The sequence below is a fragment of the Cololabis saira genome, chromosome 2, assembly GCF_033807715.1.
Source record: "Cololabis saira isolate AMF1-May2022 chromosome 2, fColSai1.1, whole genome shotgun sequence".
Classification (NCBI taxonomy): Eukaryota; Metazoa; Chordata; class Actinopteri; order Beloniformes; family Belonidae; genus Cololabis; species Cololabis saira.
In genome coordinates this window covers 27,199,176-27,221,595 of record NC_084588.1, presented here as the reverse complement: position 1 = coordinate 27,221,595, position 22,420 = coordinate 27,199,176, and the positions used below count along the sequence as shown (strand labels likewise).

General features: G+C 39.1%; 2 protein-coding genes across 4 annotated transcripts; one reads left to right on the top strand and one right to left on the bottom strand.

Annotated features, from left to right (window-relative positions):
- Nucleotides 1-792: 792 nt before the first annotated feature.
- On the top strand, nucleotides 793-6,979 carry ist1 (IST1 factor associated with ESCRT-III). The gene is made up of 10 exons (XM_061742085.1): nucleotides 793-911; nucleotides 1,409-1,505; nucleotides 2,371-2,551; nucleotides 2,639-2,726; nucleotides 2,817-2,900; nucleotides 3,007-3,117; nucleotides 3,218-3,415; nucleotides 3,987-4,088; nucleotides 5,321-5,366; nucleotides 5,484-6,979. Exons 2-10 carry the CDS (start codon nucleotides 1,418-1,420, stop codon nucleotides 5,648-5,650), a joined length of 1,065 nt encoding a protein of 354 aa, XP_061598069.1. The 5' UTR covers nucleotides 793-911; nucleotides 1,409-1,417; the 3' UTR covers nucleotides 5,651-6,979.
- Nucleotides 6,980-8,686: 1,707 nt separating this feature from the next.
- pkd1l3 (polycystic kidney disease 1-like 3) lies at nucleotides 8,687-21,628 on the bottom strand. Of its 3 annotated transcripts, XM_061710143.1 has the most exons (23): nucleotides 21,290-21,625; nucleotides 20,618-20,722; nucleotides 20,435-20,460; nucleotides 20,313-20,346; nucleotides 20,172-20,233; nucleotides 20,003-20,065; nucleotides 19,739-19,897; nucleotides 19,554-19,657; nucleotides 19,348-19,471; nucleotides 19,149-19,271; nucleotides 18,238-18,457; nucleotides 17,943-18,124; nucleotides 17,591-17,821; nucleotides 17,389-17,490; nucleotides 16,154-16,332; nucleotides 15,541-15,687; nucleotides 15,245-15,447; nucleotides 14,729-14,916; nucleotides 14,506-14,638; nucleotides 13,761-13,956; nucleotides 13,437-13,656; nucleotides 13,160-13,244; nucleotides 8,687-9,782 (listed from the first exon to the last, which is right to left on the bottom strand). In XM_061710143.1, exons 1-23 carry the CDS (start codon nucleotides 21,603-21,605, stop codon nucleotides 9,736-9,738), a joined length of 3,249 nt encoding a protein of 1,082 aa, XP_061566127.1. In that variant the 5' UTR covers nucleotides 21,606-21,625; the 3' UTR covers nucleotides 8,687-9,735. The 3 variants fall into 3 exon arrangements, with proteins under 3 accessions (XP_061566127.1, XP_061566134.1, XP_061566140.1); XM_061710150.1 differs by lacking the exons at nucleotides 8,687-9,782; nucleotides 13,160-13,244; nucleotides 13,437-13,656 and having other exon boundaries at nucleotides 13,767-13,919; nucleotides 21,290-21,628; XM_061710156.1 differs by lacking the exons at nucleotides 8,687-9,782; nucleotides 13,160-13,244; nucleotides 13,437-13,656 and having other exon boundaries at nucleotides 13,896-14,007; nucleotides 21,290-21,628.
- Nucleotides 21,629-22,420: the final 792 nt, after the last annotated feature.

The following is a 22,420-nucleotide window of genomic DNA, read 5'->3' as shown; positions in this document are numbered from 1 at the left end:
ACTCGGGTAGCCCAAGAAAGAGAAACGGATATGCTTCATCTGAATGTTTGAGACGGTCATCAAGTCAGATGTGTTGGTATTTATATTATAATGAATAAAAATCTGGTAGCAATGTTTCCCTTTTAGATAAGATAAGATAATCCTTTATTAGTCCCACAGCGGGGAAATTCGCAGTGTACAGCAGCAAAGGGGATAGTGCAAAACAAGAGGCGTCAATAGAAATAATAATAATACAATAATATCAGAGTATGACACACTATAAACAGTACTGGTATATAAAATAAGATAACAGACGGATATTTACATAATTGCACGTTGCAGTGAATGATATTGCACATTATTTTCCAGTATGTTTATATGTAGGTTTTTATTTATTTATAGGTACAAACTGCAAACAAGTCTACGGTTGCCTTGTCACTATTATCTTTATTAGAGCTAAATGTTTGAAATTTAGTTCAAATGAGTGACCGTATATGAAATATGTCACAAGTAAGGCAATCGTTTGATTTTCTGTAGCTGAGATATGAGGTACAATGTCACGAGTTTAAGGATTAATTTGGCTATAATTTTGTTTTTTGTATACTGGACTAAATGGAATTAGTCTTTGTAAAAAAAAAAAAAAAAAAGTGAAATTTGTTCAGTAAAATACACAGGGAAACGTAAACCGTAAAAAGTTGTACTTAATATTTAAATCTTCGAAGAAGAAAGGAAAGGAAACATTTCTACATTTTACACGTTTGTTTTCTTAACAAAGGTGAAGCTGGTTCACCTGCTCCTGTTGCTGTGGTTACTGGCCACGCCCCCTCGTTTCCAGTGACGTCACTGCAGATCAACGCGGAAGTGAAACCAGACGACGAAGCGAAGAGACAAAACAAAATAAGTTGCTGTTTACGCTCCTACAGCATTCACGCGTACGTTTCCCTCGGGTTTTGTTTTTTAATTTCAAACGTGTTTAATTGACCCGGTTCTTCAGGCTACTTAAGTAATGTTGTGTTAGTTTTTTTTTATTTGGTTTATCTTGCTAGCTTTGTGAGCTAACCGTGAGAGACCTCGACAGAAGGAAAAGACCAGCCAAACCTTCGGTTTGACGACATAGTTTTACATCTCTGAATGTTTATGAATACCGTACTGTGTCCTCAAATATATAGAAATGTCAACCCCGTGAGATGTTAAGGTTTGAGGCGGTCCATTGTTAGCGTGTGTTAAGCTAAAGCAGCTAACTATATTCAGTGTCAGCTTGTAGTTTAATTTATCTATCAGTATTTACTGTTCGCTGTGTTTCTATGTGTTGCATTATTATTACTAGAGTGTAACCTGTGAGGGCTGGGCTCACATGATGCAGTGACTCAGCAGCATGAGGGAGACGGGCTTGTGTTTTCTTATTTAATACTCTCTTGTCCACAAATAGTCTGTCACCATGTTGGGAGGAGGCTTCAAAGCAGAGAGGCTCAGAGTCAACCTCCGCCTCGTAATCAACCGACTCAAACTCCTGGAGAAAAAGAAAAGTGAGTCCAGCTTTTAGTCTTTTGACAGTTTCATTGGATTTATGTTGGTAAAGAAGTCGTGGTTAATCTTTCGCGTGAAACCAGCAGAGGTGGGTAGAGTAGCCAAAAATTGTACTCAAGTAAAAGTACTGTTACTTCAGAATAATATGACTCAAGTAGAAGTAAAAAGTAGTCATCAGAATAATTACTTGAGTAAAAGTAAAAAAGTACTTGGTGAAAAAACTACTCAAGTACTGAGTAACTGTTGAGTCATGTCGGATTAATTTTTTTAACACAACCATTCTAACAGACAAAAGTACAAAATAATCATCTTCAGGCAAATTAAATCAATAAAATAAATTAAAATTAATAAAAAATATCTTAAATTAAAATAAACTTAAAGTAAATTCAAGTACTTTCATACATAATAAAATAATAACAGAATAAAAAAATAAATTAAGCAGACCTAGCACAAAATTTCAAGCCTTTGTACTTTTCTTTTTTTAACCAGGCTCCGCAGGCAGAACTAGAACAAACCCATGAACTCATATCAACTATGTGTGTGTTTGAGTCTGTGTAAATGTGACAAAACATGCAAAAACAAACATTTTTCCCAAAGAATCACCCAGTGATGTCATGAGATTGACACGTACGCGGAGGGGATAAAAGAAAAGTAATGAGCTCAATGTAGCCTAATGTAGCGGAGTAAGAGTAACAGTTTCTTCTTCACAAATCTACTCAAGTAAAAAGTATAGTGATTCAAAACTACTCCTAAAAGTACAAAATTTCCCAAAACGTACTCAAGTAAATGTAACGGAGTTAATGTAACTCGTTACTACCCACCTCTGGAAACCAGTAGTGACTGTTTTCCTTTTTCCAACCCAAGCTGAGCTTGCCCAAAAGGCAAGGAAGGAGATAGCCGATTACCTGTCATCTGGAAAGGATGAGCGGGCCCGCATCCGCGTCGAGCACATCATCAGAGAGGACTATCTGGTAGAAGCTATGGAGATCCTGGAGCTTTACTGCGACCTGCTGCTGGCTCGCTTTGGCTTGATTCAATCCATGAAGTGAGTACTGGATGGGTGGCTTTTACAGTCTGTCATTAACTGTCAATTTACTTGTCAAAATGTAAATCCATGTATTTCACTTCTTAGAGAACTAGATCCAGGCTTACAGGAAGCAGTGTCCACCCTCATCTGGGCAGCTCCTCGTCTCCAGTCAGAGGTGTCTGAACTAAAAATTGTAAGTAAGATTAAACTGGCTGCTGTTCCAGAAGATGAAACAAGATTGTTCATTTTTGTCATTCTTATTCATATATCATTCTTCTTTCAGGTCTCTGAACAGCTATGTGCAAAATATAGTAAGGAGTACGGCAAACTGTGCAGAACAAACCAAATTGGCACAGTCAATGACAGGGTAGGCAATTATCTGCAGTAGCTGCCTACCTTTCTTGTTAAGAATTCATGAACCTTTAGTTTAATGACTTGTAAGCCATGTGATCAAATATCTGACATGTCTACAGCTGATGCACAAACTGAGTGTGGAGGCCCCTCCCAAGATTTTAGTGGAGCGCTACCTCATAGAGATTGCCAAGAATTATAATGTGCCATATGAACCTGACGCCATAGTCCGGGTATGTTTTTACTTTTTCAAGACTGTCTGTCTTGTATGGATGATTAAATCATGGAATCTGTTCACATAATTATTCACTATTCTCTGTTGTCTTCTGATAGCCTGAAGTGTGTCCTGGAGAGGAGGCAGACCTGATTGATGTGGACACTGACAAGAAGTCTGGAGGAGGAGGAGGAGGTGGTGGAGGTGGTGGAGGTTTTGGCGTTCCTGCTGGTGCTATGCCCATGCCTATGCCTATGCCCATGCCCATGGGCATGCCTATGCCATCGGCTTTCAACTATCCACCTCCCAAGGGAGCGGTAAGGAATTTTTTTGGTACATATATATCCCAAATAATCATATAAGATAATATATGGTCTGTATAATTATCAAATCTTCAAGTGGATTCAAAACATTTTGAATTGTATATTTTTTTGTTTTCTTTTAAAGTGAAAATGTGAAAATCCACTTTTTTAGTGATTCTATTTAGGTATTTTTAACATTAAATTTTGTTGAAACAACCACATTTGGCCAACAAAATGGTCCATGTTACAGTGCAGTTTGGAAGTCAGTGAAATTCATGTTTCTCACATTTTGGTGTGTCTCAGTTTTTTTTTTAAGACTAATATTCTCTTTGTGACTACTTTATGCAATAAACTAAATAAATAGGTAATTCTTCCTCAGCTCACTTTTTGACAGTATCGAGAGTATCGATACATTAAACATCATCCACTGAGCCCGTCGACATTTGTCTTTGACTCTGCACACACAAAATTTGCAGTTGTGTATTTTCAGCTTGATGGATTTACAACTTGAGATGTGTGTGTGGTCATATTAACACTTGTAAACAGTCTCCCTTAGACTTTTTTCTTGGCTTTTGTCAACCTTCAGGAACCCTTTAACGCTCCAGTTGGAACCTACGACAACTTCAGTCACGCCATGGGAGGAGGGCGGCCCCCTCAGCTGCCTACTTCTCCCCCCACATATGAGTCTGTAAGTCCCTGAGCCCTTCACATCCATGCCCACCTCCTGTCCCCACAGATGGACAAATGGACAGGGAAGGGCATCATTCAGGGAAGGAATAAGTTATTCAACTTGCTTGCAATTTTGCCTACCTCAACTTTTTCAACCCAATTACGCCTGCTTTGCCCATGTGAATCTACAGTTAGGGCCACATATATTTGGATGCTGCCACAATTTTACGATTTTTAGTCGTTTGTTAAAATATATTTACTTTGCAGTTACGTAATTGAATATGGAACTACAGACTGTCTCAATTTGGTATTCACATCCAAACTAGAAGGCTTAGAAATTACAGTTCTGTAATGGGAAGAGGCTTTTTTAGGGGTCCAGAATAGTCTTAAGCAGTATTTTGGAGCATTCATGGGGACAAAAAACAATAGCCAACATAAAAGATCCTGGATGAACATCAACGTTTCATCGCAAGATCTTTTATACGATAAAGTGGCCATATTATGCTGACTTGGAGCTATCATATCATTACCGTATGTCCTATTTTCACTGGACTAAAATCACCCGTTGGTCCTGCAGTAATTTTGAAATTACATCCTGACATCTGTATTTAGTTCCGTGCATTTGCGTTGGATAAGTGAAGTCTGTGTTTTTACACTTGATTTACAGACATTAATTTTATTAAACAATTACCTTTTTATTTAACATTAAATTTGAATAATGAGTTAAAAGCATCTGATCAGGTGCTCAAGGGTTAGATTTCAGTGACTACGCGTCACACTTTGACAAGTTGATTATGAAATCTTGCACTTTCTTTCAACAGCTATAATTAAAGTGTCAATGTGTCCACATCATTTGCACTTCAGGTGTTTACTTTCAAATGAATTGTGGTGGTTTCGCTGAGCCAAATATATGAAAAATGCATCATTGAGCAAATTTAAGCAAACCTTGACTCTTGCCATTGAGACGTGCTTTTACAGCAACTTACTAACAATGTTAATCAGCTGCTTTGCGCTTTACTTTAATGAAGGGGTCATAGTATTGCATCACTTTGAGGGAAAAGTTGGACTTCCTTTCTCCTTAAATCTGCTGTAGTGACTGAGGTTGGTGGTTTCTCAAAAAGATAAAAGGTGTTCATCTAAATCTTTAATGTTTGTTTTGTGTCTGTGTTGCTGAGTGTGTTCAATCTTTGTCCGTTCTAACAAATAGGATGTATCTTGGTACACAAATGATACAATTTCTTTGTTTTTCAGATTGATGACCTTACTGATAAACCTTCTGCTCCCTTCCAGGCTGTAGGTGAGTTCTAGCTACAACAACAGTGTCAACTATATCGATACTATCTGAATCCAGCATAATGTAATGATAGGCTGCTGCATGCTTTGTGTAACGTATTGTTTTTATTTTTCACCCCAGGCCCTGGTCCATCATCTTACCTGTTTGACAACAACGCTCTACCAGAACTGCCCTCTGTTCCTGACACACTCCCCACATCCTCCATAGGTGGAAACACCACCAACTCGGATGACATAGACTTTGACGACCTCACACGGAGGTTTGAGGAGCTGAAGAAGAAAACCTAATTGTTACCCTACTGGTCTAAAACACACAGACACACAGCAGCTTGTGTCATCACCAACTCAACTCAGAACAGGAAATGTTTAAGGCTTTGAATCAGATCTGGATTGTTCTCCTCTCCCTTCTGTGTTAAAGTAATTTTACAGTGATATTTAAACATGTATATTCTTACCTCATTTATAGAAATACAAACAACTTACTGAGGGTGTGGATGTTCATTTATCGACCCTGTCTGTGAGAAAAAAACTAACTTCCTTTTGCATTGAGTGCCACATTTCTTCCTTAAAGGCACATTCTTACATACAATCATGTGGGTGCTGAACCCACTTTCACTCCATTTCATTTGGAGGTTACACTGGCTTTTAACTTTTCCCATTTGGCTACGTGATAAATTGTTTAATCAAATTTAGATTTTAAGTTTTGTTTTTTCCTTGGGCTTGATGGATATTTACTGTACATGCCTTGATTCTATTTTGCACATGTTGATATCGCTGTGATCTTTGCCAATGTGTCACCCAGTCCTCACTCAGACCGGTCAAACAAGCCCGACAGGCTGCCTCACTTTGAAAGGAACAGGCATTCATTCTCTATGAAGTCACCATGTCTTCTCAGAGGACACAATTCAGCGTCCAACTGTGCTTTTCTAAAAGGTATCTGTGAACACAGAAGCCATATTTCCGGTGTGTCGAGCTGTCGTCTAGTTTTATCCATGTGGAATGGACATTTGCAAACGCTCAACGCTCTCTCAAGAAGAAGCTTATCTAGTCACATGTCAGACCTGTTCATCTGTTACAGCTGGTAGAACACAAAATTAAAAGAGGCGAAAAAGTGTAGCTCTGTAAAGTAGACACCTATTTACACGGCTGATTTAGAGAGTCTGGAAGCAGGGAGTTGTCCAATATTTGATGAATCAGTTTTCTATATATTTATATCATCTCCAATCTCCATTTTTTTCCCTTCATCATTTTGAATGTCAGTTTTACCGAATACACTTTATGATGTATGTAGAAGAAATCCTTTCAGACAAAAGCAGCCACGCAGAAAGCTTATAATCAGATATCATTTTTGACCCCAGAATAGTTTTGGGTTGTCCTTTGTACATGGATGTAATACTACATTTGCCTTACCTGTCATCTCTCATCTGAGGCCTTCCCAGTCTTTTATAGGAAAGAAGTATTTGTTAGCCATCAAGACTGGAGAAGTGTTACACTTAATGAGTCTCCGTTTATTTGATTTTCAAAAACAAATCTATCTCTTCAAAATAAGGTAAATGAACATAATGTTTGCAAAAGGCATATTTTTGTCTGTTGGGGTAGTAGTTTTTTTATTTTTTTATTTTATTAATGCAATTTCTTTTCCCCCCGCCCCCTTTGGAAAGATACAGAGAGGGTTTTGTTCTCATGCAAACATGGCTCGTTGCTCTAAGTCTAACCTAACCACACCCAGCTCTGCTTGCATGGCAAATGAACGGCTGGCTTGAGTAAAATGATTCAGCAGTTTTGTGGAGGAACAACTTCACAGTTGGATGTAGACACAGAAATTGTTTAACTTTGTTTTGAAGGAAGTAAAGAGAGATAATTAACACTATAGAGCTTTGAACTGTTAATCTTTTTCTATGTTGAACTGTATTGTTGTTATATAACCTTTGAGACACAGCTGTGTCTTATAAAATGTTTTTTTTTTCCCCAAAGTGTATGCTAAAATGACAGTTTAATAAAAGATTGATTGGACCTGGACCCACTTGAGGCTTCAGAGCTATTTGCATTTGACTGTTTTAAATTCCTGTACTGAGCAGCGGCGGCCAGCGGGGTGCGCTGTAGTTACATTGTCACAACGTGCAGTCTTCACATGGATTTGTTTTTAATCTTTTTAGACAAAATTGATAAACACAAATTCCTTCCAGCCTATGTCCCTGAAAAGATAAGAGATACAAAAAACATATTTCACTGAAAGGTAGAAATCAAACAAGCAAACAAATGCTTTTCATGCAGACTCAAGGATGATCTTTATAGCGTTCTGATTATAGTAATCTCTGAATTAAGGGGAAATAACAAATCAGTATAACGGGTACATTTAATTTGTCCATTGTAGTCCATTGTAGAGACATTGTTCCTCCATTTATAGCTCGCTGTTGCAGCATGAGAGAAATGTTCATCACAATTCTGGCAATTGATTTATATGAGCTTCATGAACCAGAACTACAACCTTTCAGCAAGTGTTTTCTTCTTCTTGACAGTGCAATGGCATACATAATCAGAATTGAAGACATTCATTGTAAAACCATTTAATGTAGATCAAGGTGCTCATACAAGGATGTCAAAAATCAAACAAATCTGGAGATTTGGGTCTGGAGAAGTATGAATATTTTTTCCTTTGATTTCCGTTAATTAAAGAAAAATAAAGAAGTATGAATATTTTGAAATTGAGAGTGCAGGGACCTTGTACAGTGATTAAAAAGATGGTTATCTGTTAATATTTTACATTAGAGTTGCCTGTTACAGTCTTAGTTTGGTCTGGTGTCTGAACAAGTTTACATGTGAATTTGCAGATCAACAAACACTTGACAGATTGTGTGTTTCTACCTCTTGCAAGTTTGGTGTGTTGAAGAACGGATGCTGCAAGTCTGCTTTGTTTAGTTGATCACAAATTGCGAAACGGCTGCAGAAACTGAAATGGCTACCCATTTCAAGAGAGAGGGTTTTTGTGACGTGAATGGGTAACATTTTGTATACAAACTGTCTGAGCTTATTTTCAGAGAAATATTTGCTTCTATACTTTTCTACCTTTTTACTGAATATATTCAAATGTTTATATAGTAAGTGGCAATGTTTGCTACACTAGTATTGACTCTTAAGAGCCTCATATGTGAAATAACACAAAAAATCCCACATTCCCAACACTTTGTTGTTATTAAAAGTCAACATTTTTCCCAGGAAAATTGCTCGTGTTTACATGTACCAACGTATTAATTATTAATTTTGCCGTCAGATTTAAATGAATAAATTCCAGGTTTTCCTAATTTTCTTTAATTAAAACACACATTGAACTTTAAATATAGATACATTTATTGAAATTCAAGCAAAGTATCAATAGCTAAATAATTTATAATTGAAATGAAAGCACAAAAACTCAGTCAAAAGTCTTTGCTGGACTACATCTCCTGTATTTCTAAGCCCCAAACCCAAACTTAACACATAGTCAGGCCTCCACATAAATCATTCAGGGGGAGGACAGACTGAGTCTCACAGAAGAGGCCATGAATGATGAAGAGGCAAAACATGCACTTTCAGCATGTATTACAGTGACGGCACTAAAATGAAAAAAGTGATCAATTAACCATTAGCTCCCATATGTGTGATTACATAAGTGTTCCTTTTCACTTGTCCTCTCAAGTGTGGGTTCATTTACCATCCGCCGCTGCCTGTCACTCGCTCAGATGCTTTCACTCTTTAAATGCTGATCACCATGTTTTAAAAGTTCCCAGCTGCAAAGACTTATTTGCTAATGACGCAAGAGCCGCCTGTTTAAATTAAGAGCCTCTTCATTCAAACTATCACACCAAAATGAAAGATAAGTTCATAATAATGAAACTTCAGATAAAAAAGACACTGATTCTGGCAACTTATTACTAAAATCACACTGTAGATTCCAGGATCAGCAGATTAGAGTTACTTTGATGGATTAAAACAGTTTTTTTTAACTCTCGAAATAGCTCAAAAAGCTCAAAACAGGTTAAACAGTTGTTGGATGTTTAGATGCATCAGTGCCTCTTTAATCTGTAAATATATTGGGTTAATTTTCCTAACATTAACATTAAATGAACAAGCTCTTTAAAAGCAAATATTTCTTTTTACACCTACATCATTATAGATATGTTTACTACATACAAGAATAGTTATTTAATTCCCCATTTACTTTGACTCACCTCTACTGAAACCTGAAACTCTGTATCTAAACACCAGAATCTAATTAGATCATGATAAGGTCAACCCTTCAGTAAGTGAAACAAAGGTGGAGGAAGTGAGGAGGCGTCATGATGAAGGTTTTCACTGAGAGGATGGAGGACCCCCCCCCTCCGACTGCTGCGTCCTCACAGCGTCTCCCTGTCCGTGTACAGCCTGCACCTGTCTCGCTGCTCTGTTAAACGGGAGAAAACACTGCAGTTAGACTGTCGGTACTTAAGTTCTCTTAAAATCACTGGAACATTCAAGACAGATAAATTACTTGGAGGAGCAGGGAATGAAAACGAACCCTTGATTATGGTTGTCAACAAAATCTTTTTGCACAAGACTACATGAGAGCTCTCTGCAGTCAAGCTGAAATAAAATGGGAAGGCAATGGCTGTCTGCTTTATAAAACATGAATAAATTATTTGCGTGTACAATTATATTTGGAGACGATCTCAGGTTGGGTCAAAGGAAAATCTTCCCTTCTTGGAATCTTGTTTTTTTTTAGGTTTTTTTTTTTAGTTTTTGTTATGTAAAGTGTTACATATTTCATGAAAACTTCCTCTATGAAGTAAAAAGTAAGGCAATATTACTTTGAAGCAGGGGCATTGGAGATGGGAGGGCTGAAGGGGCTGCTAGCTCACCTACTAAAACTGTTACCCGACTAATATCCAGCGACCGACGGACTCTCTCCCAAACAATATAGTAAGGAACAAAAAAAGCAACAAACACAACAGATATAACCTGTCCATTTTGAGGTCCACAATCGCAGTTTCTCTACTGGAGTCTCACCTCCATCACAGACATGAATGTGATAGGCTGTGTCCTCTCCCACAGATGGACTGGCTCTGGTCGTAATTAGCACTAAAACCCATCAATCAAATGATTGCAGAGGTGAAATCTTCTGCTCACTCGTGTCTGTGCAGATGCCAGGTTGGAAGGAAGGTGGACATCAGGAGCTACCTACATTTACACTGCAAGTCTTGGTGGCCTAGAGAGGGAATGCGCATGACGTCACAGATGCAACTTCACAGCGGGTTACGCCCACTGAGTGGCAGAAAGACTGAGTGGCAGCGTAAACCTTCAGTTTGAGCAACTGGAAAACATCTAAAATGAGACAGAGCTGTTGTGCAATCGACTGTTCTCATAGATTTAGCAAGAAATCGTAGTTATCGTTTTACAGACTGCCGAAAAATAAGCTTAAGAGAGACAAATGGATCGCTGCAAATCGCAGAAACAACTGGATTCCAGGCACCGAAACGTGGATTTGCGGTTCCCATTTTGTATCAGGTAATGTTGGATTTTTGGGTAGCTAACGTTAAACGGTCAAATCATAAAGTTCGGTGTCCTCATCACTTTAATTTCACCAACAAATCCTGCCTTGAAGTCGGACCAAGCGTCAAGACTTTTGTATGCCTTCAAGCTTTGCTTCGTGTGTAGAAATTAAGTACATATAAATATCAGGAAACTGGATTCGTGGCCAGATATTAATGTCCATGGACCACTGGTTCTTCAGGTAACTGTACGGGTCACTGTCAAGTCCAACTGCCTATAATTTAAGCCGGTAATCGGCTGGTATCCCGTCTTCTCCAGTAGTTGCAGCTGTTTTTGCTGATGTTTTGCCACTCAGTGCGAGTAAGGGGGCGTGGTCCAGTGGGGAAGTGACGTCAAAGCATACCCTCTATTCAAACCTACTGCCTATGTACAGTATATTTTAAAAAAAATAGTGATCCGTATCTGTTGTCTGTATTAACAGATGTTAAATACTAGAAAAGCAACTGTCCAAGGTATATGAGCTCACAATGATCTGGATAAAGTTGGGCAGCGAGGGAGAAAGACAGGTGATATTTCAAATCAACACAGGTTAAATAGAAGATGTAGCAAACCAAGCAAGCTAAAAAAACGGAATTTTGTTTGTGAAGCTGGCTGAACGAGTACAATTGTATTTTAGCGCCTTTTGAGGAAAATAGTGCGGTCAGGTAACATTTCAAGAAAAATCAATAAACTTGTACATTTTTGTAAAACAAAACTCTTAACACAAATAGTGCACGTGCTTCATGGTGGGTTACTGAAATGTGTTTATTTAACTGGTTTTCAGATGAGAAAAGGTTATTTATCTCCAAATACAGTATGTATCTGGTGGGTGACCTTGTAGCTTAGGGGCCCCTAGTGTCTGCAGGAGACACTTTTCCACTAGTATCGGCTCAGCCCGGCTCGGCTCGGCGCGGCTTTACACGGCCCCACACGTGTGTTTTTGCCCTGCCAGGGGAGAAGTGGGGGGTTGTGGTGAAGCTGCTGTGACGTACTCGATTGCGCAACACCTTTGTTCATGTCGGCGCAGATGAGAAATCAGCTGGAGCCGCGAGCGGCTGAGAGTAAAACAGCCCGTCTACATCGCTTTTTTAATTTTTTCTCGACAGCCACCAGGTTTATGAACATCTGCACCTCAGAGTTGGATCACCAAACAGACGTTTTGCGCTTTATAATAAAATCGCAGCGAGCCGCGAGTCCCCTCGCTCTGACTCCCGCTTCCTGATTGAAACGTTTGACGGCCCCGCCCCCGACCAATCGGTGGCGAGGAGGTGGTGACGTCAGAAATAGTCCCTGCTCAGCCCGCTATAGAACCTCACTGAAATGGTTACAGAAAAAAGTATCGACTTGGAGCGGCTCTACCGTCTCAGCCCTAGTGCGAAAGCGCAAAACGGGTAGAACCGAGCTAAGGTGATACTAGTGCAAAAGCGGCATATGCATCTGCACGGTCCTCATCCAGCAAGAAACAGCTCTGGACTTCTGTGTTTGTATGTTGTAAGCCGTTTTCGGGTTTCGGTTAAGATTTAATGCTTGTTTATAGAGATTCACAGCTGCATTACTGCTGGAGTAAAGTGGTGAATTATTTTAACGTAAACAAGCATAAGGTGGTACAGCTCCCACCTTCCACGTTACAGGGGGGTGGAGTCCAATGTCAAAATCAAACATGCAGCCTTTCCTGTAAATTTAAAGTTGTGTATCATGAAGAGATTGCATGAAACGAACAAAATGTTCTATTCCCGTTTCCTCCTTGAGGAAATCTGTTGGAGCTAATGACAGTAGTAGTAATGTGCTGGTGTATTTTTAACTCGCTACATGATTAATGGATATTTGCTTAAATTACTTAACAAGAACCACGACTTTCAATACATAAATTAACAGTATTCGATAACTTTAGTGAAGAAGCCTAGCATAAAGAAAATCTGAAAAAGCCACAAAAGTAATTCAAAGTACTTCACTAAGTGAACTTTAACGGGGTAAGGACACTTTTGTGTTATTTGGTATGTTTAAAGCCTTTTGAGTCAGATTTGCCTGAGAATGTGTCGTACAATATCAAAATCTTAATAATAATGTTAATAATAAATAATAAATGATAAATAATATATAAATATATAAAGACTGCAAAGCAAAACATCAGAGGTAGAAGAACTCAAAGTAAAATGACAACTGTAGCTGCCTTTCTGAACGTATGAGAACGGTACAAACCTGTAAAGTCTTCTCTGTCCTTGTTACAGATGGCCTACATAACTTTCTCCTTACCTAACAGCACTTGCTCCACTTCTTCAGTCTCCTCCAGAGCCACAGGTTTCAGCAGCAGAGCAAAAAACACAGCAAGGCCGATCACCTGTGAACAAAACAAGCCACAGCAAAATCTCCCATAAATACTGTATGCCTGATACAAAGAAAGATAATAGTAGATAAGAATCCTTTAAACAAACTGATTTATTCAGTGTTACATGGTCCTTTCATTCGTTTTTTGATGGTTTTTAGAGCTAAATTATTTTTATTAAGTGATTTTTGAATGCAGTGTATCCACCTTGAGAGGCTGCAGTATGAAGATGCTCTCAAAGAGGGAGAGGCCCAGAGACATCACCCATTTGATGGACTTTTCTTTGCCGTACTCAAAACCGTACAAAAGCGTGAAGTATGTGGAAATGGCACTGATGGACAGCAGGAGAAACCACCCCAGGAACACAAACCACCAGGGCAGCCGGCAGCCTGAAGAGGTCTTCTTCTCCCTCATCACAGGAGGGGGGCTGCAGAAAGAAGAGGAAAGGCAACAACACGCAAGATGATACGAGCTGAACAAAACTCCTGTTGGTCCTAAGCAAATAAAAAGTGTGTATTTGAGTTGGCTGACCAGTTGGACAGGTGGTAGCTGAGGACCATCTCAGCCTTGAGAACCAGCGTGTTGGTGGTGTGGAGGGCATACTGGTACTCTTGCTCACTCGTGAAGTTTTTCCCATCCAGTTTCTTCAGGCACATCAAGAGGTGGCAGAGACCGGACAGGATGAACTTGCTGCAGAACAACCAGTGGTTGTCACTCTCAGCCTCACCTGTGACAGTAGCATGTACACAGCTTGTAACCGGGCCTTAAAATGTGTTTTCTGGAGAAGAAAAGTATTTGTTTTGGCCCTCTTATGCAAAGCAGAACGGTGCGAGTGCTTGTCCTGATGTTAAAGGCTTTTTAATGTGTGCATTCCAATAACCTGCTATAAGTGAAAATGATGTTGTTAAAGGACAGGTTTGTTGAATTGTTACTTTACTTTCTCACTTTCATCATGATTATCAATAAGCAACGTGGTTTATTTTGAATTAGTCATCAATCATGCACTATTGTGCACCACATTTGAAACTGCATATTTTCCCATAAACCTGCACACATTTACTTAGGTTTAAAGATCTGGTTAAGGATGCATTGCATGGTTTTTTCAGAGCGTAGTTATCCCCTTTAGCCTTGATTCAGCATATTGAGTAACTAACAGACTGAGGATTACTTTTGAGCATTATGGGATGTGCTGTTTCAGTTTGGTAAGGATTAGAATGAACAGTATCATATCTAATTTTTCTGTCGACCCAAATAAATAAATAAATAAATAAGCTACCTTGCATACAGCGGAGGAAGTCGTGCACCCTGTCCAAGGCAGGGCAGAGGTCAGCGGAGGACTCCAGCTTGAACGTCTCATGCATCTTGTTTCTTGGACTCATGCCCAACAGGGAAATAATCTCCTCTATTTCCTGGAGGAAGCCAGAACAGCACATGTAATGAAGATAACTGATCGAGCCAAGAAAAATAATCTGAAGTCAAAGCCAAACATAACAAAACACCTTCAGCACATTTGACAGGTTAACTTGGGGGAGTTTAAAGTTCTCTGCAGGAACGTCTTTCTTAGATGTTGATACCACGCGAGGTCTGATGCTTCGGAAGATGGTGATGATGAGGATGTTGATGGGGAACATGAGGAGGCCACTCTGCACCCCAACCATGATCTCCTGCCATGTGATCTGCAGGGACCCTGGGCAAATAGAAGAGCAGTGACACCGTTGGTGATGTGCAGCAACTCAAAACAGACCACAAGTTCATATTGCTTTGAGCTTTGATGAAATTTCTAAAAATGAATCCGTATTCAAGTTCAAATGTTTTAGTGCCACACAATAATACAGAGGACCAGTTTAATGCTTTGCAACATCAGCTGACCTCATTTCCCAGCTTGTGATCAGTGGCTAGTTTAATACGATGCTGTTAATAATCAACATCAGAGCTCATTTAAAGAATAGTTTCCCTTTCTGACTGATACTTTTTTCTCCTGGTCATTCAGCTATGTAAATGGAGACTGGAGTCACCTAATGAAAAGATGACTCGTGAGTTCTCATCCAAGGGGATGTTCCAGAAGGCGATATTGATGGCCATGGTGCAGAGAAGTAAGCTCATGCAGCAGGAAACCCTCTGAGCCCGGGTGAAGGGGCTACGCGAGGGAGGATCCACGATGGACACCCAGATGTGTTCATCCCTAAAACCGGTCAACGTTCGGGTCTGGAAAATATTCCTGGCAGGAAAAAAAAAAAAATGACACAGATCTTTTGACATGGCTTCTTCAAGAAGGGTTTATATCATCAGAATGAAGAGGCCTGAGTCTGACCTGAAGCTGGCGATCTCGTTGCTTTTCGCAGCATTGAAGGTTTTCTTGATCAAGCCGTCTCCTTTGTCAGCACTCAGCCAGCAGTCACAGAAGAAATGCCACACGTTTCGAGTGCGAAGGTCCTGTATCGTTACCTTCTTAATAAACCTATCAAAGGAAATTCTTAGAACGGTTACAGTTTCACAATATGAGTAATTTGATTTGATTTATGGGCAAAAATGAACTCTTTAGTGTCAATAGCTTTATTTTGATTCTTTTACGTTTTTACTTGCATGTTTCCATTATCATTTAAGTCACCTGAATTCTAACTTGAAGCCAAAGCCAGAATTAGATTGGTGCTTTGAGCAGATCCGATATTGATCGTGTCCTAAGCAAAAACGGCATCAACTGTAGGAATCTTATTCAAATCATATTTTACAACAAGAATAATATTTTATATTTCAGTACAGCTCTATCTGTCATATAAGCCTGTACATGTACATATGTACAGGATGCCAACTTGACGCAGTCATTTACACGTTTCATGAGTTGCTGTTACTTGAACATTTTGTGTTCTGTTCTGATGTGGTTATAAGTGTATTGTTTTTTGTTAATAAAGCTCAGCATCTTGTACCAGGATGCGTGACCTCCAGAGCCGTCGTGCTGCAGCCGGAGGTTCTTCATTTCGCCCAGCGGGAAGGGGGTGGCCAACAGGAAGATATCGGTAGCCCCCCTCTCAAACACAGGCTTGTCAGGATCGGTGAGGTTATGCGTGGTACTGTCTCCTTCTGAGCCAATCAGCTTCACTGTGACCTGCAGGAGAGAACCGTAACTGGTGAAACACCACTGCACTCACACATCAGTGACACACATGGTGGGTATTCCTCATGACCACGTGACTAGTGGCTTTGCAAAGTATGACAACGGAGGCCGGGAAGCCATTAGGTGACACCACAGTGGATTATTCATTTCCACCTTACTCTGTCTTCTGCATTTTATTCCTCTGTCACACCAACCGCTCCATCCTCTTATCACACTATCCAGATATGTACCCTTTGGGTTTTTTCTGTCCTGCTTGGATATCCTGCGTCTTTGTGCCCGATCATCTCAATGTTGCCTGTTTTACTTTATCTCCAATATCTCCAATCCTGGCTGTCCCTCGGATGTGCTTCATTTTAATCCAATCCATTGTCATCATTCCTAAATAAAATTTGAACATATTTTCTCCTCCAGCTGTTTCTTGGTCAGTGCTACAGTCTCCAGGCCATATAAGACTTGTCTCCCTTCTGTCTTGTAAACCTTTTCTTCTCAGTGCTGCTCCTCCGTCACGGTGACTCCAGACACTCTTCCCCACCTGCACTCTCTCCCTCATCTCTTTTCTACATCACATTGCTTTGAACAGTTGAGCCCATTTAAACTCCTGCACTTTTTTCACCTCTTTTTTCCAAATTCTTCCCTTTCATTTACCCATGTATCCAGTCTTGCTGGAATTGAGCTTCATTTTCTCTGGTGCACAATCACATCTCCACCACCCCAGGTTTTATTCCACCTGTTCCTTTCAACTACTACAGATCACAATGTCATCCTTAAACATCTTGGTCCGTGGCGAGTCCTGTCTGATCTCATCCATCAGCCTCATAGTGTTGTGATTCTATTCTTCCAAACGTACTAATTTAATCATTAAATATTATGAGTTTTTCTCATAAACATACAGCTGTAATATTATGCTTCATTCCATCTTCATAAAATTGCAACTTTATTCTTGAAATTCAAGATTTTTTCATTTAAACTGGCCCGAACACTCACCTTTGATACACCATTGATAAATAAGAAAATAAAAGACTGTATTGTCAGTGAAGGGAAACTTACATTAGCAGAAGTCCCTGCATTCTTGCGATGGCCAGTTTGGACACAGATCAGATAGTTGTACTGAGCTCCAAGGTGATTGTCGTCCAGAAGAGTCATCTTTCTCTGATAGTTCAGCAGAAACGTTGTGGTGCATGAATACAAACTGTTTATGTGCTACGTGCAAAAACACACATCTTGACTTGTTACATGAGACCCATCTGACCTTGGAGCGCGACCTGCGGTCGGCATAGCAGGCCCAGAACAGTGTGATCAGGTAGAGGCTGAAGAAAGCACACAGCAGGGCAAGCACCACGTAGTTCTGAGTAACGGTGGCAAACAGTTCTGCGGTGCGAGACACATCCACGTAGTTTGGCATCACAAAGAAGGAGCTCGCGAAGAGGGTGAGGTGGTTACACAAGCACTGTGTCATCTCCGGAGTGCTTTTATCTCCCACCTGAGACGAAATATAGCATTTCACTAAGTGTTGTGGAACTGCTGCTGCCACTGTAAGATTAATGTCCACGTAGAGGCAAAACTATTCAGTGAAGTTATGACAGCAGATTACAAGCACCAACCATGCAGCCATCAGTTCTCCACTCCAGCTTGTCTGTGTCCCAGTACAGACACTTCCCCATGAAAGAGGTGATTGTTAGTTTCACGCTTGTTTCCTGTGTGTAATTGTCTAGTCTGGTGTCAACATACCAGACCCCTGAAGTCCCATTTAACATCTCTGGGGTTATCATCCAGCGATAGCCTCCTACAGCAAAAACAAAATGTATAATAAATATATGTATATGAACCCATCATCCCAACTATACCAACAAAAATGGCAGAAATCAGCACTCGTGCTGCACAGTTTAGTGCAGTTACCTTTGTGGCTCAAGACGGTTTTTTTGGTGAAATGTGTAGAGGTGGGGGGTGAGGTATGAGACAGAAAAAGAGACAGCGACACATTGAGACTGGGCTCCACGTCAAAGACAATGGTCATCTGATGGTCTGAGACGTTCAGCCTGGTGAGAGATTTTGTGTCCTTTCCCAACTCAACAGTGTTGCTCAACAATGCTGAAGCATTTGGACGGTGCAAAAAGATCTGAGGAATCAAAACAATAGGTCAGTGTCACCATGAGGAGCATGGACATCAATCTTTTTCATGTTGTGAAAATTATAATGTCAATAAAATTGACATCTGATATCTTAAAAGTCCCCCTCCATCAGTCATGGCATATGGATAATGCTTCTATATTGAGTCATAAACCCTTAATTTACAAATTTACACGGGCCTTAATAGTATATTAATAATAATATTCTTATATTTTAATAATATTGTTAGTACTTTAAAGCTACTCTGTGAACCAAAACCAGCATATCAAAGGAAAGTTCATGCATCAGCCATGAGTGGAAGACACAACAAAATGTATGTCCGGTGAAAAAAGAATTGGTTTATAAGATGCGCCGGATGCTCCCCACTCATTGCCATAGTATTGTCAGTAACGTTTGCCAGCACATCAGCTCTAAAAGCCCACCTGTGGTCAGAACTGGTACTGCTACATAGAGTGGCTTTAATAATAATTACGAGTGACTATATTTGTAATTATTTCCAAGGAGTATTTGTGAATCTCTACATTTCACCTCTGTTTCAGCAGAGCTTTGGAAATCTCTCTTATGGTCTAAAGATCATTGGAAGTATGTTTATGCTGAAATCACTGCCCTGATTTATAAATATAATACCTGTAAAAAAACAGTTCAAACAAGATGGTACCCAATTTTTATTTTAGTAGTACCTCAATCTTCTCTGTCAGGTTTTGCATCTTTATATCCGACTTTCCATCACTAAGTATAATATTGCAAACAATTCCTGATATGTTGTCATCAGAGGGATGGGGATTAGTGTTGAATGTAGCCATCTAGGAATGAGAGAGAATTTGTTAATGTCATAGATGGCATTAAAGACGCGTAGATATATGGATAAGCCGCACTGACCTGTGCGACGACCTTGTCGTACTGCTGAAGGTAGGACGCCATTGCTGAATAAGAAGGGAGTTTAATATACTCGCCATCCTCCTCTGAACCCAGCACTGTAGAGCCGAGGGCGGATGGTTCTTGGCTGAAATCAAATTCCTCGTTAAAAAACCTATCTTGTTTTTTTAAGAGGAAGCTTTAAAATGGAAACAAATAAAAATACCTACACTCTCTGATAGACTGTGCTCGTGTCATACTTGGTGACAGAATTTTCTGTACCCACCAGCAGGTAAACTGCCCGAATAATCTCAAAGGTATCCTCAAACAAAGTCTGCAAAAACAAAACAAAACAAACACCTTATTTGAAGAGCCATAACAGCCACATATTACTAGTAAAGGCCCATAAACTTACTTTAGGGTTTGGGTTGGTTTCAATATCACATTTTGTTTGTGAAAGTCGCAGCATTCCAGTGCTACAGTTCACAATGGATTGGACTATTTCTTCATTTTCTAAAGCAAATTCTGGGGTCAATTGTTTTGTCCCTTCCAACAAATGCCGAAGAAAATCTTTCTGTGAGAAGAGACAACAGAGAGACGTAAACAGAGCCTGACATGCTGAGATGATAAAATTATATCAAGTCATATTTTTGATTCATTAGAAAAAGCTGGTGTCCACCCTGTTGTCATCTGTCGGCTCCCCTTCTGTCTGCTCCATTCGTCGCAGTTCTCCATCTGCAGCCTGCCTCAGATAAAGGTATACCTGACTAAGACCTCTTTCTGCGCAACTCAGTCCCTTTTATATATTTCATGAGTGACCTGAGTGAAATTAAAGAAGCACCACTTACCTTGAGAAGTTTTTCAATTTGTCCAACATTATCACCCATATCGTCTATGTTCCTTCTAAGTCCTGCAACAAAGTATGTATGTTTGTTTTTTTTGTACATAGTGAATTAATAAAAACAAAAACAGATTTTGACTTAACTTACGGGATCTGGGTGCATTACTGGAGACAAATGTTTTCTGTAGAGAGAAAAGAATAAAACGGAGACATACAAAGTACCGTACTATCTTTTGACTTCTCACAGATAATTTGAGGCATATTTCTTACCTTTCGGCTTGGTGTAGATGTTAAGCCTTTAAAACAAGAATTTCACTTTTAACTTACCAACTTTAGGTATAATGAAATGTAGTTTTTAATTCTTTCGCTACAAGAGCAAGAAAAATAAGGAATGCAAAGAAGACAGATAGAAAATAAACAGCATTAAAATGATAAGAGGCAAACGTCACACACTGTACGTGCAGAGGAAGCCGCGTTTCTCGCTGCAGTCAGATGTTAGGAGCTGAAGAGGATTCAGTTTTATGTATCTGCAGGAGTCACTGGAAATATGGCCATTGTCTGTTATGAAAGAGTGTATGAAGAAAAACACATGGGGTATCAGAGGAATATGTTTTTTGAGTTAAGGGACTGGTGTTACAATGGGTCTGTCAATTATTTTATACTAAATCAGGTAAAATCACAATAAACTGTAACAAAATGCAAAACCCCCTGTAATGGCTCTCATATAGCCTTTTTATGTCCAGTTATTTATGTAAATTGTAATTATGTATTTGCTAAATGTCTTGTTTTATTAATAAATAATTTATCTTTTTTTCTTTAGTCTTATTAATCACATGTTTTTTTTTCTTTTTTATAAAACAGAGTATTCAAAACTATTTAAATCCGTACTGGTTAGTTACAATAATATCACAAAAATGAAAATGTAACAGACATCAATTTTTATTCAGGTAGTGTTTTTATTTAATGGAGCCAGATTTTTTTTCTTTTTTTTTTATATGTGAATGTCTTTCCTGTAATTACCAGCCTTTAAAAACCTTTACAGCCTTTACACACAAACAAAGCAAACTGTAGAAAAGAAAAGAAAAAACGACATATTTCTCTCACTTTGAATGGGATCTTTCTTACCGATTTGGCCCCTTTCGCCCATCCACCAGGTGAAGTTGCTGGTGTTGCTCTCTCTGGTCATGCTGCCCATGAAAAATTGATCAGAGTTGTCCAACACCTCCAAAAGCTTCCCCCCCTTCTCTTCACAGCTGCTTCTGGCTTGACACCAGGTTTTCGGATTTCTAACAAACTCAAAACAAACATTTCTTGAAACAAATTCACACCAGGCAGGCAGGTTACTGCTCAGAGAGGCCCCAGACCTTTGAGGTACAGATGAACATTCAACTGAAATCCACAAAAAAATAGAGATCTGGAGTAACATGGTCATTCTTGACATAATGTGCAGAGCTAAAAAGCATATGATGCTGCTGGAACTGTGGCCGAACCAGCAAGTAAGTGAGGTCACTTCAGTCTGTCGCATGGAAATTAGAGTAAAGAGTTAGAGAACATCCTCCAGGAAGTTCTGCATATGTTATAAGTGTCCCTGCAGACACCCAAATAAGATGCAAAGTGAAGAAAGAGATGGATGTAACTTAAGGTCCTTCAGGCTTTACCTACACTGTATATAATGACCAGAATCAACGTTTACTGTCTGTATCATCAACATTACAATTTTGAAGAAAAGTTTATTAAATTAACCAAACATTTATTTTGTGTTAAGAAAAGCTAAATAATATGACTGAAAAGCCTTATCAAATAGTCTTTTTTTATTAATTTTTTTATTTAACATTTGCAAACATTACAATGATAACAAAACTTCAAATTATGCAATTTCACGTTGAACTATAACATATAAAGAGTATAACTCAAATAAAAAACAAAACAAAAAGCACAACACATTATAACCAGCCAGGGGGGATGAAATTATAACAGAAAGCCAAAACATTTACATACATTTATGGTTTTGATTGCTTTTGAATTAGTAGAAAACTTAATAGAGTCCAGATACTGTTTTAATTCACAATGAAAAGTAAAAAAAGAGGGTTTTTGGCGTAAGAATTTGGATTTGTGGATGTGGAATTTTGCGAGGATAATCAACAAATTAATAAATGTTTATTTTGGCTTTGTTCTAATTGTTACATGGTCAAAAACACCAAACAACACATCCTTCCAAAATAAATTAAAATCAATATCAATTATTTCAGACACAAA

What these genes read in the sequence shown, in the direction of transcription:
- ist1 (XM_061742085.1), top strand. Translation starts at nt 1,418, where the DNA reads ATGTTGGGAGGAGGCTTCAAAGCAGAGAGGCTCAGAGTCAACCTCCGC. An exon ending in AACCTGACGCCATAGTCCGG is followed by an intron (nt 3,118 to 3,217) that starts GTATGTTTTTAC and finishes GTCTTCTGATAG; the next exon opens with CCTGAAGTGTGTCCTGGAGA. An exon ending in ATCCACCTCCCAAGGGAGCG is followed by an intron (nt 3,416 to 3,986) that starts GTAAGGAATTTT and finishes GTCAACCTTCAG; the next exon opens with GAACCCTTTAACGCTCCAGT.
- pkd1l3 (XM_061710143.1), bottom strand. Translation starts at nt 21,605, where the DNA reads ATGTCAAGAATGACCATGTTACTCCAGATCTCTATTTTTTTGTGGATT. An exon ending in AGCCGACAGATGACAACAGG is followed by an intron (nt 19,898 to 20,002) that starts GTGGACACCAGC and finishes CTCTTCTCACAG; the next exon opens with AAAGATTTTCTTCGGCATTT. An exon ending in ACCGCAGGTCGCGCTCCAAG is followed by an intron (nt 17,491 to 17,590) that starts GTCAGATGGGTC and finishes CTGAACTATCAG; the next exon opens with AGAAAGATGACTCTTCTGGA.